A 14485-nucleotide genomic window follows, 5' to 3' on the forward strand; every position below is an offset into this window, starting at 1 on the left:
TCGGCGATCTTTTCGAAGGTTTTGGGGTTTTAAATAATTAATAAATATAATTGATGTTACAGTGGAATACCAACATGAAGAAATCTATCTAGACGATTTTAGTGATTTATTAGGAATATATTTTTCGTAAATGGACGCTGTGTTCAAGTGTTTCCCCTTTTAATCTCCACACGCTGAAAAATTCGGGCATCACACAAATCTCCCTTTGTACAACTGTATTTTTTTACGTTTTATTTGGGGGTACGTGTGGTCATTCGTGAGCGGTTAATCGCGTAATTGTCACATTTCCGATAACACCGTAATCGGACAGCGTTTGACAGGAGGCTGTCCTTGGCTAGCCGAGTTATCCGGAGCGAGCTAAACAACGAAAACAAACCCTCCGGGTAAACAAATCCTCTGCATGTTTGTGAAGTTGTCGGTGAGTCTAAGTTAGCGACTGTCTGTTACTAGCTCTGTAACGTCCGAAACACCCGGCACAGTGTGAGAGCCGAGAACTTAACCCTAGTTTAACCATCACAACTCAGCTAGCATGAACCTCAACCAAACACATTTGGCCTCTAGGAAGCACTGGTTTACATTCTTACAATTAACAAACAATCTGAGACATAAACATGTCAACATGAGCTAGTCTCGTTGAAGATAATGTAAATAAATTCATAAATACATCAGCGGAAATCATATTACATCCACTGTATTAGCGGTTAGCGTTAGCTGACACATTAACCTGACTGTTTACGTTTTCAATCGCTTTAAACATCATTGATTGGTGAATCAGCTGCCAGGTTTTTCTTTCTGTCGCATCATATATGAGGCTTTGATTCAAAGAAATAGAAAATGAGTTGGACGTGAGTTTGACAGGCTTTAGCATGTTATGTAACTAATAGTTGTTATGGTCTTTCAGCCCCCTGTTTGCTCTCATTCAGTGTGCAGCTGGGTTGTTGCAGGTCCTGTGTTTGTGTGCCCTTGCCCCCCCTCGGGTCAGAGCTGAGGGTTGGGGTCTGGTCTTGGGCTAATGTCATTCAGTCCTGGTGAGGAGGGGGGTCTATCTCAGGCTGCCCCAAACGTTAACACAGAAGACCTGTTTGACAGCCCCACTCAGACTGTGGCTACAGGGAACACACCTGAGGATCAGGTGAGGGTGCATGTATGACTTTGTGAATTGAAGTAACATGGTATTGTTATTGACAAAATCTTTTTCCATTAGGAAACAGGAATTAGGTAAGAGGAAAACAAAATGAAGGAAAACCGACTTTTACACAGCACAGACATAGACACCCAGAGGTGGACAAAGTACACAGCTCCATTACTTGAGTCAGAGTATAAATACTCCTGGTCAAATATTACTCCAATGCAAGTGAAAATTCTTCAATCAAATTTTTACTTGAGTTAAAGTAGTGGATTACTTGCTTTTAAAATTGCATTGTTGTATTGTTCCACATCTACAGAACCTTTAGACTCTGAAACAACCTACTGAATGAATGAATGGCTGACTTACTGTAGAACCTGTAGAATAAAAAGCTTGTACAATATGATACAAAGCCTGAATCAACAAAAGGAGCCATTGTCGTTTTCATATTTCTTTTTTTTAATTTTAGTCAGTGATGAAGTTTGGTCATGGTAAACACAGCAAACTGAAAATGAAAGAAATCAAAAATTTCAAACATGGACATAAGGTCGTGGTGCTCTGGTGAAGTATCTCCTGCCACATCTTTATCTAACGTAGCCATCGTTAGGCCACTGCCAAGTTTAAACTGTCAAAAATGCAACACAACATGACCAACCATGTAGAAGTTAGCTGTGAGCGGTTTTTCTATTGTGACAAACGCAGCGTATGGTCTGTCACATTTTCAAAATGAAATTCATTCTGCTGACTAAAAGCTCTGCTTCAAAGTAACAAGTACTTTATAGAAATGTAGTGGAGTCAAGAGTAAAATATTTGTTTTGTAGTGCCTAGAGGATTAAAAGTAACATAAGTCTTCAAAAAAAAAAAAAAAAAAAAACTCAAGTAAAGTACAGATACAGGAAAATATACTTTAGTGCAGCACTCATGTAAATGTACTTCGGTACTGTCCACCTCTCTTGTCCATACTTTGCACAGAGTAGTTTGGTCTATTTTCATTATAAGAAAGTTGATAAGTTGTTACCATATAACAAGAAACTTTCAGAGGTTTTAATGATAAAACAATGACCAGGTCAGTGCTAAAGCTGAACATATTGTAGCCTCTGTTTGCAATGAATCATTAACATGAAATGATAAAGTTTTATTTTAATGCTTGGGCCAATGGTGAGATTGTGCTCTTATTGTACAATCTGATATTTATTGTCTGAAGAAGAATTCCATCATGTATGGTTCTGTAAAGAAGAAGGACTCAGTCTGAGCACTCAAAGTTATCATCATTTCACAGTACACTGTCAATGGGTCATCTATATTAAATATTATTTTCTATCTATTACCTTTGTCATCTCTCCCTGATGAGCTGCAGGGGCACAGAAGACTTTGTTCCTAGTCAGACTATAAGGTTCTTTTCGGACCAGGATTAGACTGATCTGTGATCAGGGAAACCAGGAGTTTTGAGCAAAAAACTGAAAATTTGATAGACGTAACATTGTACCTCATACAACAAGCCATGACATCTTGCATGATTTGATTGATTGCATATGATTCATTGCAATGTGCCTCCAATCAAACCCTTATGAAAACCATTCATTGCTTACTGAATCTGATTAACAAATAAGGAAGTACAGAGTGATTGTTTGTGCTCCTGTCCTCTCAGGCAGAAACAGCTGCTGCATTCTTTTCCCCTTTTTGAATATTAATAGAGCAAGGTAGAACTGGTGAGCTTGTGGAGGCTATAGACGAAGTCACATACTGTTCCTCTTTAAGTTGTTCACACATTGTACATTTTTAGACACAGCACATAGACCAGAGGAGACAATAAAACCAGCACGGTGTCACAAGCTAGTGTCAGTGTGTGTCCTCTTGTCAGTGATAAGCTAGAGACATGCATGTACCTGGATGGAGTATTAAGAATCATATAAATCATATTAGTACCAAGAGTTTATGGCTAAAGAAACTTTTTTGTTGCATGATGTTCAGCCAAATATACTTAACTGTATATAGTCTGAAATTGTAAATGTGCTAAGCAGTGCACACATGGGAAGGAATTATTCACACGGAGATAAACAGATTTGATTCTTAGGAAGGGTGCTCCGCTCACATTCCAGTTTATTCTCAGTGATGCACATTACATTCCAAGTTGGATTGGTGATTTTGCTGCTGTGTGCAATGTGGGTGTTGGTGTGGTTGTTTCTAGCAGTAGTAGATTTTGTTTTGTCTTTTCTTTTCTTTCAACACAATGAAACAGGGGCAGCAGAGTACCAAAGGTATTACTGGCAGCATTGTTTGTGGGTGTAAGATATTCAGTGGAAATAGATACAATACTGTTACAGCTGTAGCTGTAGCTGTATCAGTAGTGGAAAGAAGAGGAGACAAGAGATTGCTTGTAGATGAGGAAAGAATAAAACAGGGCTTTGTGCTTCTAGCCAAGAGGAGGCCTGATCTTTTCCTGTTCGACTTCTCCTTTGCTTTGTCTGATGGTCTCAGGTTCCTTTATAAGAGCCTAATGGAAGGGTGCAGATTTAGCTCAGACTCCTGTATTTACTTATTCTGGAAGCTACAGAGTTGAAGGGTGGGCTGTTCTAAAGAGGGAAAACACAGGTGTGTATATAGTGTATATGGCAGGCATTTACTTTTTAACCTGCTAACTGAGCAATATTGCTGACATGAAGAAGAAATGTTGATTTGATATCTTGACTATGCTGGTGTCATTTTTCTGCAGGTTTCGCATGTAGTGGATGAGGCCTCTCCTTCTTCCACATCCTCCTTTGAAATGCTTGACATGGAATCGGTCCCAGCTCCTTACAAAGAAGTGCAGCCTCACTGGTTCTTCTGTCGCCGGGCTGATGACAACACCTCCTGGCTTCCTTTCAGCAGAGAAGACTCTGACAAACTAGAAAGGGCCTGCAACACTGGTAAGGGGGTGTATATATTTTACATTTACATTATAGTATACTATACATATATGTTTGTTTAAATGGGTTATCAGGGTAGGTATGTGAAAAGAAGGAAATGAATGAGTTTGCTATAAACAGCTGTGAGAAGGATAAAATGTCAAAACAATACTGTTGCCAACACTGGCCTGATGCCCAGTAGGGCACTTAAGTCTCCTGACAGGACATGCCCACTGTTACTAGCAGTTTAACAGCAAGTTCAGTTTCAGGGAGGTTCCAGGTCTTTATTGTGAGTATACAGCAGTTTTGTAAAAAATCAAAGAAAAGACATTTATTCAGTGTTGACATTCATGGTGTTCATACTTCAACTTATAATTGAAGGGACAGTTTAAAAACAAGATACCTTCTTTTGAAAATATGTTTTAAAAACAATATTTTTGGTATGGTAACAATGAAGCTACAGCCAGCAGCTGGTTAGCTTAGGAAAAAGACTGAACATGGGGAATAAGCTAAGACAGCTGGTCAGACTCTGTCCAAAGGTAACAAAATCCACCTAACAGCACCACTCAAGGTCGGTGATTAATATGTCACATTTTATGTGTTTAATCCATAAAAAAAGTGTAAACACCTCATGTTGTGGTTTTACAGAAGGTTACGTGCTATTCCATTAACATATTGAATATCTCTACATTAATAATCACACACATACCTCATGCAAAGGAAAACATAAAACAATAAAATTTCTTCTTAATATTATGAAGATTATTAATATAATATAAAGTGTCCTGAGATATGATTAGGCGCTATATAGATAGAATTTGACTCAACCTTTTGTGGCTTCTTGTCTTTCCGTGACATTATAAGTCTGCCCACATTTCTATAGAAGGTAAAATATGTCCATATTATTTCAATAGACTGCACTTGATTATGCTGCAAAATAGCAACATACTCTTGTGGGTAAATTCTGAGTCAATAGAGTTTAGCTTGAAAAGTAACTTCTTCCAGTAACATGGCTTATTCATTCATCAGTCATCCTCCTGAATCACTGTAGCCTTCGGCATTCCCATTAATAATTATTTCATGAACCATTTAACACAAATATCTAGAACATCAGGGAACAAGGTCTCTTACAAATCTAAAGCACTATAGTACAACACTATTGCACTAACTAGTCCGCATACAACCATTATACCATTACTTTCCATCAGGAGACAAGGAGGAGGAGGAGGTGGTGGTAGCCGTGGATGGAGAGCGGTATGATGTACATGTCAAGGAGAGAAAGCGCTACGCCATTTACTGGGAGCAAGCTCCCACTGAAGTCCGCCGCTGTACCTGGTTCTACAAAGGAGATAAAGACACCAGGTTCATGCCTTACCCTGAGGACTTCAGCAAAAATCTGGAGGTAGTCTGACACACCGCTGAGCTTAGGCCACCACACCGCTCCTTTGCCTATTCCTCAATGACTCTTTTCATTTGTCTGTTTTTTGATTCCCTCCCCTACCCATCCTTCAATTTTTCAGGAGGCTTATATGATAGCAGTGACCTTGGATGAATGGAAAAGGAAATTGGATTTTCCCACTGGAGAGACAGTTATCTTACACAATCCCAAAGTAAGGCCTGCTGTTAAAATGTCCCCATGAGCAGTATAATGAAATTCATGACAAAGCCACACCAGTTAAAATATATTTGTAAGTTAGGTACACTGTTTTCCTCTCACAAGTCCTCCTTTCTTTCATTCCCCTGCTCCTCACTCAGCTGATAATGCAGTATCAGCCAATAGGATTGCAGGATGAGTGGGTATCTTCCCCCTCGGAGCAGACCCGACCTCGAACAGTCAAGAGGGGAGTGGACAACATCTCTGTAGAAATACCTGATGGTACGTGTGCAGGAATGTGGAAAAGAAGACATTTTTCAGAAAAAGGGTATCACCCACAGTCAACACCTGAGTGCTCATCTTAATTCTGTGGGTTCCCAGGTGAACCAGAAAAGGTGGACCACCTTGTCTTTATGGTCCATGGCATTGGTCCTGCATGTGACTTGCGCTTCAGATCCATCATACAGTGTGGTAAGTGCGTGTGTATATTTATTATTCAGGTATATGCACAGATATATGTTTATTCATGACTTCTTGTCATTTTTCTCCAGTAAATGACTTCAGGAGTGCCTCCCTGTCCCTCCTGGCCTCTCATTATAAGCGTGCTCAGCAGGAGGGCCAGGTGGGCAGGGTTGAGTTCCTGCCAGTCAACTGGCACAGTGCTCTACATGGGGATGCCACTGGTGTGGATGAGTAAGTATTAAGAGAAAAAAATCCCTGTGTTGTACAATGCTACTTATGTCTTCATTAGTTGCTGAAAGTTGTCAAAATCGGGCTTCCTGCATTTTATTTTCTTTCTCCTTCTCCACATTCCAGGGACATCCAGAGGATCACTCTTCCCAGCATCAGCAGGCTGAGACATTTCACCAATGACACTCTGCTGGACCTGTTTTTCTACAACAGCCCCACCTACTGCCAGACCATAGTGGACACAGTGGCCTCAGAGATCAACAGGCTGCATACCCTTTTTAAACAGAGACATCCAGAATTCAGCGGGGCAGTTTCAGTTGTGGGCCATAGCCTGGGTTAGAGATGCAGAAACATGCACACAGTCACAAACAAGAGTAACATAAAAATTCACATGTTCAACATTTCCACTTTGTCTCCTTAGGTTCATTGATCTTATTTGACCTGCTAACCAATCAGAGGACTGGATCAGAAGCCAGAGATGGGGTATGATGACAGTTACAGTAAAAGATAACATCAATATACTGATAAAAATGTTTTGTAAAAATTTCTCTGTTATGTAGATAAGAAAGCGAATTTCTCAGTCTGTCCCTCCCTGTGCTTAAGGTACCTTCTGAGCCGTGTCGTCTGAACTGTGACACACTGGAGCAGACACTGACCAGACTGGGTCTACAGCAGTACCTGGATACACTGCAGGCAGAAAACCTTGATCTGGAATCACTGGTAATACACACACACACACAACAGACATACAATCTCAACTGTTAGGCATAGTTAATGCTAATATGTTTCTCTTCTTTTAGGCTCTTTGCCATGACAGTGATCTCAAAGTTTTAGGAATCCCTCTTGGACCTCGGAAAAAGATCCTGAACTATGTCAGGAGGAAATGGCTTCCAGAGGTAAGAGACAGAGGGAAACTAACCTGAATTTTGTGTAATTGAATATATGTGGTCTGGCTGGTTCAACTGACTGTCAGGCCCCCTTCACATTAATGTGTCTTAGATCTGAACGGTCTCTGGATAAAATGTTTCTCGATGGGTTTGGTAATTAATGTACTTCCACTCTTCATATTAAGAAAAGAAAGTCATCTGAATGCATTTTCTTTACAGAAAATACAATAATTAACATAACAATAATTAGTACTTCTCCCATTTTTATGTTTAAACAAACATTGTGGATTGTTTCATTGCTGGTGGCTTTTTGTTATGTTTTGTGTGTATTTTTTACATGGGCATCAAATGAGCATTTTTGTATTTCTCACTTTAAACAGGATTGTAAGACAGGGACAGTGCGTCTGGCACCAGGGTTGCAAGTTCCACCCCAAATGATCAGTGATCACGATGGTAACCAATCTTCAGGATTGACGCCACAGCAGCACCAGTTCCATAGGGCGCAGTCTATCACCAGTGCCGTGGACTATGAATACTTTGACGTGGGCATAGGACAGGTAGCACACATGTTTACAGATTCAGTATGATTATTTGTGTTTGGGAGTACCAGTAGCTGAAAGCTTTGATGCATCAAATTCCTGCTTCTCTTCCCCCGGCCCCCCCTTGCTTACCTGGACAGACCAATGGAGGCATAGCCAAGGGACAGGTGTGTCTCACATAGTGTCCCCATGCTATCAGGCTTTGTCCTTAGTTCTCTTTGATCTCTCACTGTACCTGGAGTCTCTCTTCACATACAGTGCACTCTGGGCACGGAAAACTCAAGGCAACTGATTAATAGTGGCTATTTTATGAGCCATGGAATTCCCATGGCTAAGTCACATTATGCTGTGATTTGTGTTTGTCCCATTGAGTTGTACAATCATCGTACCCTCTGTGTCTGTGCTCATCCAGTCCTGCATGAGTGGTCAGTTCCCCGGTCTCCTCCTTACTTGCTGTCATACTCCCTTCCTATGAATGCTGGTCCCAATGTTTTCACACATTGCAGTTCACCAGAGGAGTATTATCTCATTTCCATCTGTCTTACTCTATGTGTATTAGCACGCGTGTTTCTGAGCCCACCCTCTCTTCCCAGGTATCCATTGATTACCCACAGCTGGCATTTCACCCTCAGACGTTTTTTGCATTCGGCTCTCCCATTGGAATGTTTCTGACCGTTCGTGGGCTTAAACGTATCGATCCAAACTACACCTTCCCAACCTGCAAGAGTTTTTACAACATCTACCACCCGGTGAGTAATCACATATTTGCTGCCCATTCAGGCACACATCCTGTGCTTGACCCAAAAAAGGATTACGCTAGCTTCCATTTGCCACAGTTACTGCATTCATACCTACATCATGAAAGAGGTCATCTGTTCAAAGTTACTTTCATCTCTTACCCTTTATTGCTGTGTAGTATGACCCTGTGGCCTATCGGATAGAGCCCATGATTATTTCGGAGGAAGATCTGGAGCCTATGCTAATCCCTCACCATAAAGGCCGCAAGAGGATGCACCTGGGTATGACTGTCTTTCTTTTATCTCATCTTTGTTGAACATTATTGTCCTATTAGCTTTTGTTTAATGATGATCTCCATTTCCCTTTGTCTCATAGAACTAAAGGACAGCTTGACCCGTATGAGCATGGATTTGAAGAACAATGTATTGGGATCATTACGGACAGCGTGGCAGTCTTTTGCCAGATTACCTGTAGCTGCATTGCCCCCGGTGGAGGAAGGAGAAACTACAATAGAGAGAAACCTTCAAGAGACACAGGGTAAAAATCACTTTTGTTTGTGTGTGTGTGTGTGTGTGTGTGTGTGTGTGTGCGCGCGTGTGCGTGTGCGTGTGTGTGTAGCAGTGTGCAAAAGAGTGTGTCTAACCCTGTCTCTTCATACTCTCTGCATGTTGCCATCCTCTCCTCCCCTCTTCTGCTCTGTCTGGTGGTTGCTCCTGCTGCCCTTCTCCCCTTACCATTTTACCTTGAACCTCAGCCTCAGCAGCAGTCACTGCTTCTGCTAAGAGAGACGAGAAAAGTGCTGATTTTTGGACTAAAATACTGGAGTGGCCCAGGGCCCTTCATAAGCATTACTTCCAAGGTAAGCCAGGATGGCCACTTGGCTAGAGTAAAAAAAAAAGCAAGTAAATGAATTTTTTCTAGGTTATTACTAACTGCTTTGCAGAATGGTTGGTGCTCACCTAGTTTCCTCTTAGATAAACTCTCTCTCTATAAACTTGCACGATTCAGTGAAAGCCTATGAGCCCATAATAGACTGTCTCTCATAAGCCTTTTATTTTTAATTTCCCTGGCTTGTATCTGGAAGATTTCCATTATTTAAGAAAGAAAGGCAGAAAATTACTGTCACTACTTCCTTCATATTAGAAAAGATGCTGCTTTACCTACAGTACTGGTTAAAAAAAACAATTCTGTTCAGTTACTATGGTTTACTTTGGCACATTAGCTCCTTCACAGAGAGCAATGTTATGTAATTATGTTATGTTATGAAAGCCATTATTGCTGCAGGTTACCACTACTCCTCTGCTTCACCTGCCCCTAACGCCTATAACTGCATTACTTCTGCTTTACATCTACTCTTCAACTCAAAGTGAAATATACTGACACATCCCTCAGGCGTTTCCGTCCCTCTCTGGCTATCCGTGGTGATTGGTTCATTGAGTGCTTCACTGCACTTCACGGCGTCAGAAGCCACTTGAGTAACCGGCTCATGGCACACTCTCTTAAGAGCTGAACAAATAACTTGTGGAATAGTAACGATCACAGTTGTTTTTGTAATAAGAATCATTTGCTGGAGCTGAACCAGCAGGTACTGTCATTCATTAGCAGCAGGGCACATACATGCAGGTACACGTCCTGTCCTTTTCTTAACTGCTTGGAGTACATCTGTCAGTTCATTAAAGGGCACAAAGAGAATACAGCTGCTGTCAGATAAGACCATAAAATTTAAATTACGACTATTTCTTGTCAACCTTTCACTCTTTATCCCTTAAAGAAGATTCAACCAAGCTTCAGCCTATACAACCTTCACTGGGCCAGCAGTTAAGGCTTCATATACAATTCATTAGGTTTTTGTGGAGGGCCAATTTCAGGCAAAGGTGTCCATAGCATACCAACAAACACATTCCCCAATCACAAAATGGACCCACTTTATTGACATTTGCTTAATATCATACTTCCACTTAAGAGTCGAGTCAATTTAAAATAAACAAGTAAATTTAAAACACACCTTATTTAAACCTGTCACCTCTTTAAATGTATTTATTTCTTAGGAAAGGTGAAGGCATTATTATATTAAATTACCTCTTAAAATGTTCTCATCGTGTGACCACTATGGCTGAATATTTCTGAATTTCAGTTAGTTTCACCTATGCCTGCAGTATTTGTAGGACCTGTATTTGTTGTCAGTTTTGTCTTTTAACTGTAATTGGGCAGCACATTCAAACACTAATCCTGGGACCATATGTGAGCAAGTTATGGCTGTGTTTGGTGTCAATACCTACAGTACGCTGTATATTGTTACAGTATTCAGTCGCTGACTCATGTCAGGGGTAGATGAAGGACACTGTTTTATTCATCTCCAGAGCAGAGGTGAATGAAACGGCATTGTGTTGCTTTTGTGAATTTCCCCACTGTGGGACTAATAAAGGCGATCTTATCTTATCTTATATTATTTAACCTCCATTTTTCTATAAATTCCTTTTGGTTTGAATGTTCTCTTCTTTCCTGTCTATTGTCCAGTGTGTTCTCATTTTACTGACAAATATGAGGGAAAACAGGTACCCCTAGCTATTATCATTGTTTCTGCTGTTTGTCTGCCTGTACAGTCTTATCTGTTTTGACTTCTGTCCCTGCAGGAGTGTGTGAGGAGGCAGAGTCCTCAGTGTCAGCAGAGGAGAGGGAGCAGCCAGAGATTAAAGTGGGGATGTTGAATGGAGGACGAAGGATCGATTATGTACTTCAGGAAAAACCCATCGAGAGCTTTAATGAATACTTGTTTGCTATCCAGTCTCATCTGTGTTACTGGTGAGTCATGCATACTTGTTCAGAGGAGGGGTGGACTACAATAATTGTGCCTTTGTATTTGGTGTTCCTGGTATTTGCTCTTTATTGTATCACATTTTATGTGGCTGATTTAATTTTTAAAATCTAAATTAAATGATGTCTTCCCCTCTCTCTCTCTCTTTCTCTCTGTTTGAATGTCTGTTAGGGAATCTGAGGATACTGCTCTTCTGCTGCTGAAGGAGATCTATGACAAACTGGGTGTGGCCTTTGAACAGCCACAACAATAATAAAAGTTTTATGATGTAAACTTGCTAACATGACATTAACATGAAAGTAAGAAAATGAAGGACAGCTGACTGAAACAGAGGCTCCTCAATCCTCTTCCAGAATGCCTTACCCTGTGGGTGTTACCTGCCTGCCCTGCCCTCTCCTCCTCCAAGAGTGGAGACTGTTTGGCTGCAGTCGGATGATTTTGTTTCAGATAATTTGTGGTAGTTGTGGTTTCTTGGTTTCGATGGAACTCCCACTACCGGATTGGGTTTGGTGTCTGAAAGTTGTTTCAAATCCACCCAAACATTACTTTCATGCTCTTCATCGCACTTTCCTTATTTTATTTTTATTGTTTATTTTACTTTACTTTCACTTGCCAACAATTATTTAAATATCATGCTTAAAGCTGCAGCTGAATAATATTGAAAGAAATAATCATGATAACCAGAGGAAAAACACAATAATTGTTCAAGTATGAAATAATACATTAAGTTAAGTAACGAGTACAGTGTTCATCACATTGGATTGCATTTCAAACTGGAATTTGTTATCAGCTGGCATATCTGTGTACAGTCGTTCAAAAAAATATATTGAAAAATCTCCAAATATAATTAAAATAGTAGACTCTATAAAATTTGATATATTTCCCACACTTATGTACAGCCTCCAAAAGTATTGTAGAACTATAACTATAATTAACTATAATTCCTATTGTGTGTTCAACTGGGCATCTCTCTTGAGAAAGGAAGCTCTCCCATAGCATAACATTATACCTCCCCTTTATTAGTAACCTTATTGGGAAAATGAAGGTTAATATTCTGTCTGTTACAAGTTTCCAGGAAACTGTTGACTGTAAATGTAAAGTGAAGTTCATCTTGCCTTCTAATCACATTTTTATTTCATTTGAATTATTTATTTCAGTTTGATCATATCTGCATATGTATTGGAAAGAAGTAATCCTGATGAAGAATTGTGCTTCAGAGGACAAGCTGGTTGTCTTCTCATGGTGTGTGTGTGTGTGTGTGTGTGTGTGTGTGTGTGTGTGTGTGTTTGTATGTGTGAGTACAGTAGGTTATAGCAGTGTGCAAACTACAGAAAGTTCCACCTTTTCTCCTCCATATCTGTGCCATTCCTCCCTTATCATTCTCTTCTTTCTGCTCTGTTACAACTGACTCAAATTATATCTTGCTGTAAGCCCATACCAGCTTTATATCCTTTATACTCAAATATTGTTAATTCCAAGACAGACTGGAATCTGACTAACTTTCACAAAACCCAAGGGCCAAATCATACATGATCTCCTCATTTGTTCCTTTGTATGAAAATAACATGACTATCTGTATTGCATGCACTTTTTTTATGTCAGAGCAGAGTTTCTCAACATTTCCTGGTCCTGACTGAATTTGTGTTTCCAATATTTACATAATTCTTATGGATGCAGCAATAAGAGTTGTCACATTGAAATCATATGAATTTGATTTAAAGAGCATGATAAATAAAAAATATACAAATTGTGTGGTCTGAAGCTAATCATATTTATTTTATATAAAAATATATTTTAAGAATATTAGTATATCAGTGTTAGAAATATTTCAGATCTGTATCTGCATATCAAGCAACATGAGGTCCAAACACAAAGTTGAGAGACTCTCTCTGTTAGAGTGATTTAACTTTCTATACGACTCATATGTTATGCACTGTCAGGGCATCACAGCCCCACCACCAAAGCTCTGAATTACCTGTGTCTCAGCCCTCTGGGTGTAAAATCTGCACAATTAACGAATTAACCAAATGCGGTTGTTCATTTTTCCACTTGTAGAAATTCACTGAACACTAAAGTACCATGTTGGAGTGATTTCCTTGAACCTCACCATTGTCTCTGTTTCTGGAAATTTTAGTATTTAAACAGTTAAAACAAGACTCTGGCTCTTCCTCCTTGCCATAACTACTGTTTTGGCCATTCTGTTGATAAACACCAAATAAACAAATGTTCTCCTTTCTGAATACATACGCTATGAATATGGTTACATGTCATGTGTGTGCCATAATAAAACATTACAAGTGTCTTCTTGTGTTGTTTGGATTTCTCTGAAGCATTCTTATTCTTGATCTGAAAGCTATGAATTCACCTGCAGCATTTTTTTAGGGTTTTTATCGTGGTGACACTAGACATCATCAATAGCTACAGAAAAGCTGGATGATATTCAAAGTAATAATAGCCAGGGAGGGGGTTTTAACAGGAATAGCTTCGCTCCTGCAATTGTAAATCACATACACAGCATCAGTAGTGGTAAGCAATATGTACATTTACTCATGTACTGTATTTAAATACATATTTAATGTACACATTTACTAGAGTATCTTCTTCTCACACTTCTTTATACTTCTACTCTGTTACATTTCGCAGGGAAATACTTTTTGCTCCACAACATTCAGTTGACAGCTTTAGTTACTTTTTTTTACAAAATTTTGCATACAAAACAGGAGCCTATAAAATTATACAAAAGGGAAAAAAAAGACAACTTAAACTACTGCACCTAAAAATATATACAAGTGAAGCTGTGAAGGTTAGTTGATTGATTGACAGAAAATTAATGGCAACTATTTTGATAATCAATTAATAATTTGTAAATTGCAAAAATTCCAAAAAATTTCATGGCTCCAGTTTTTCAAGTGTGAGGATTTATAGTTTCTTCTTATTATAATTTAATACATCATGTACTTATTCAATAGGCTGATTTTAAGGCAATAATTCAAACTATAAATCGAATCATTAATTAAAAGAAAGAATAATAATAATCAGATTAATCCATATGGAAAATATTTAGTTACAGTTCTGTATAAATCAACGCCACTTCAACAGCCAACTACAGCAGTAAAATCCTGTCTAGATATTCAGCAATAATAAACTAATTATACAATAGTTATTTTTTTTTTGGCATATTATATCTTAAATTTTACTGGTTATATTTACA

The 14485-nt window shown here is 39.2% G+C and overlaps 1 protein-coding gene across 8 annotated transcripts; it reads left to right on the forward strand.

Annotated features, from left to right (window-relative positions):
* Positions 1-72: 72 nt before the first annotated feature.
* Positions 73-13575, forward strand: ddhd2 (DDHD domain containing 2). Of its 8 annotated transcripts, none has more exons than XM_071482811.1 (19): positions 76-383; positions 902-1132; positions 3840-4032; positions 5220-5413; positions 5532-5621; positions 5767-5887; positions 5987-6076; positions 6157-6298; positions 6422-6630; positions 6717-6778; positions 6899-7015; positions 7096-7191; positions 7563-7739; positions 8315-8470; positions 8638-8740; positions 8835-8996; positions 9214-9318; positions 11093-11261; positions 11446-13575. In XM_071482811.1, exons 2-19 carry the CDS (start codon positions 1013-1015, stop codon positions 11525-11527), a joined length of 2388 nt encoding a protein of 795 aa, XP_071338912.1. In that variant the 5' UTR covers positions 76-383; positions 902-1012; the 3' UTR covers positions 11528-13575. The 8 variants fall into 8 exon arrangements, with proteins under 8 accessions (XP_071338914.1, XP_071338912.1, XP_071338913.1 ...); XM_071482812.1 differs by having other exon boundaries at positions 945-1132; XM_071482807.1 differs by having other exon boundaries at positions 77-418.
* The last annotated feature ends 910 nt before the right edge of the window (positions 13576-14485 follow it).

The sequence above is a fragment of the Trachinotus anak genome, unplaced genomic scaffold (genome assembly GCF_046630095.1).
Source record: "Trachinotus anak isolate AG129_WGS33_773 ecotype Australia unplaced genomic scaffold, CSIRO_AGI_Tana_v1 ptg000008l, whole genome shotgun sequence".
NCBI lineage: Eukaryota > Metazoa > Chordata > Actinopteri > Carangiformes > Carangidae > Trachinotus > Trachinotus anak.

What these genes read in the sequence shown, in the direction of transcription:
- ddhd2 (XM_071482811.1), top strand. Translation starts at nt 1,013, where the DNA reads ATGTCATTCAGTCCTGGTGAGGAGGGGGGTCTATCTCAGGCTGCCCCA. An exon ending in ACTTCAGCAAAAATCTGGAG is followed by an intron (nt 5,414 to 5,531) that starts GTAGTCTGACAC and finishes TCAATTTTTCAG; the next exon opens with GAGGCTTATATGATAGCAGT. An exon ending in AGTTGTGGGCCATAGCCTGG is followed by an intron (nt 6,631 to 6,716) that starts GTTAGAGATGCA and finishes TTGTCTCCTTAG; the next exon opens with GTTCATTGATCTTATTTGAC.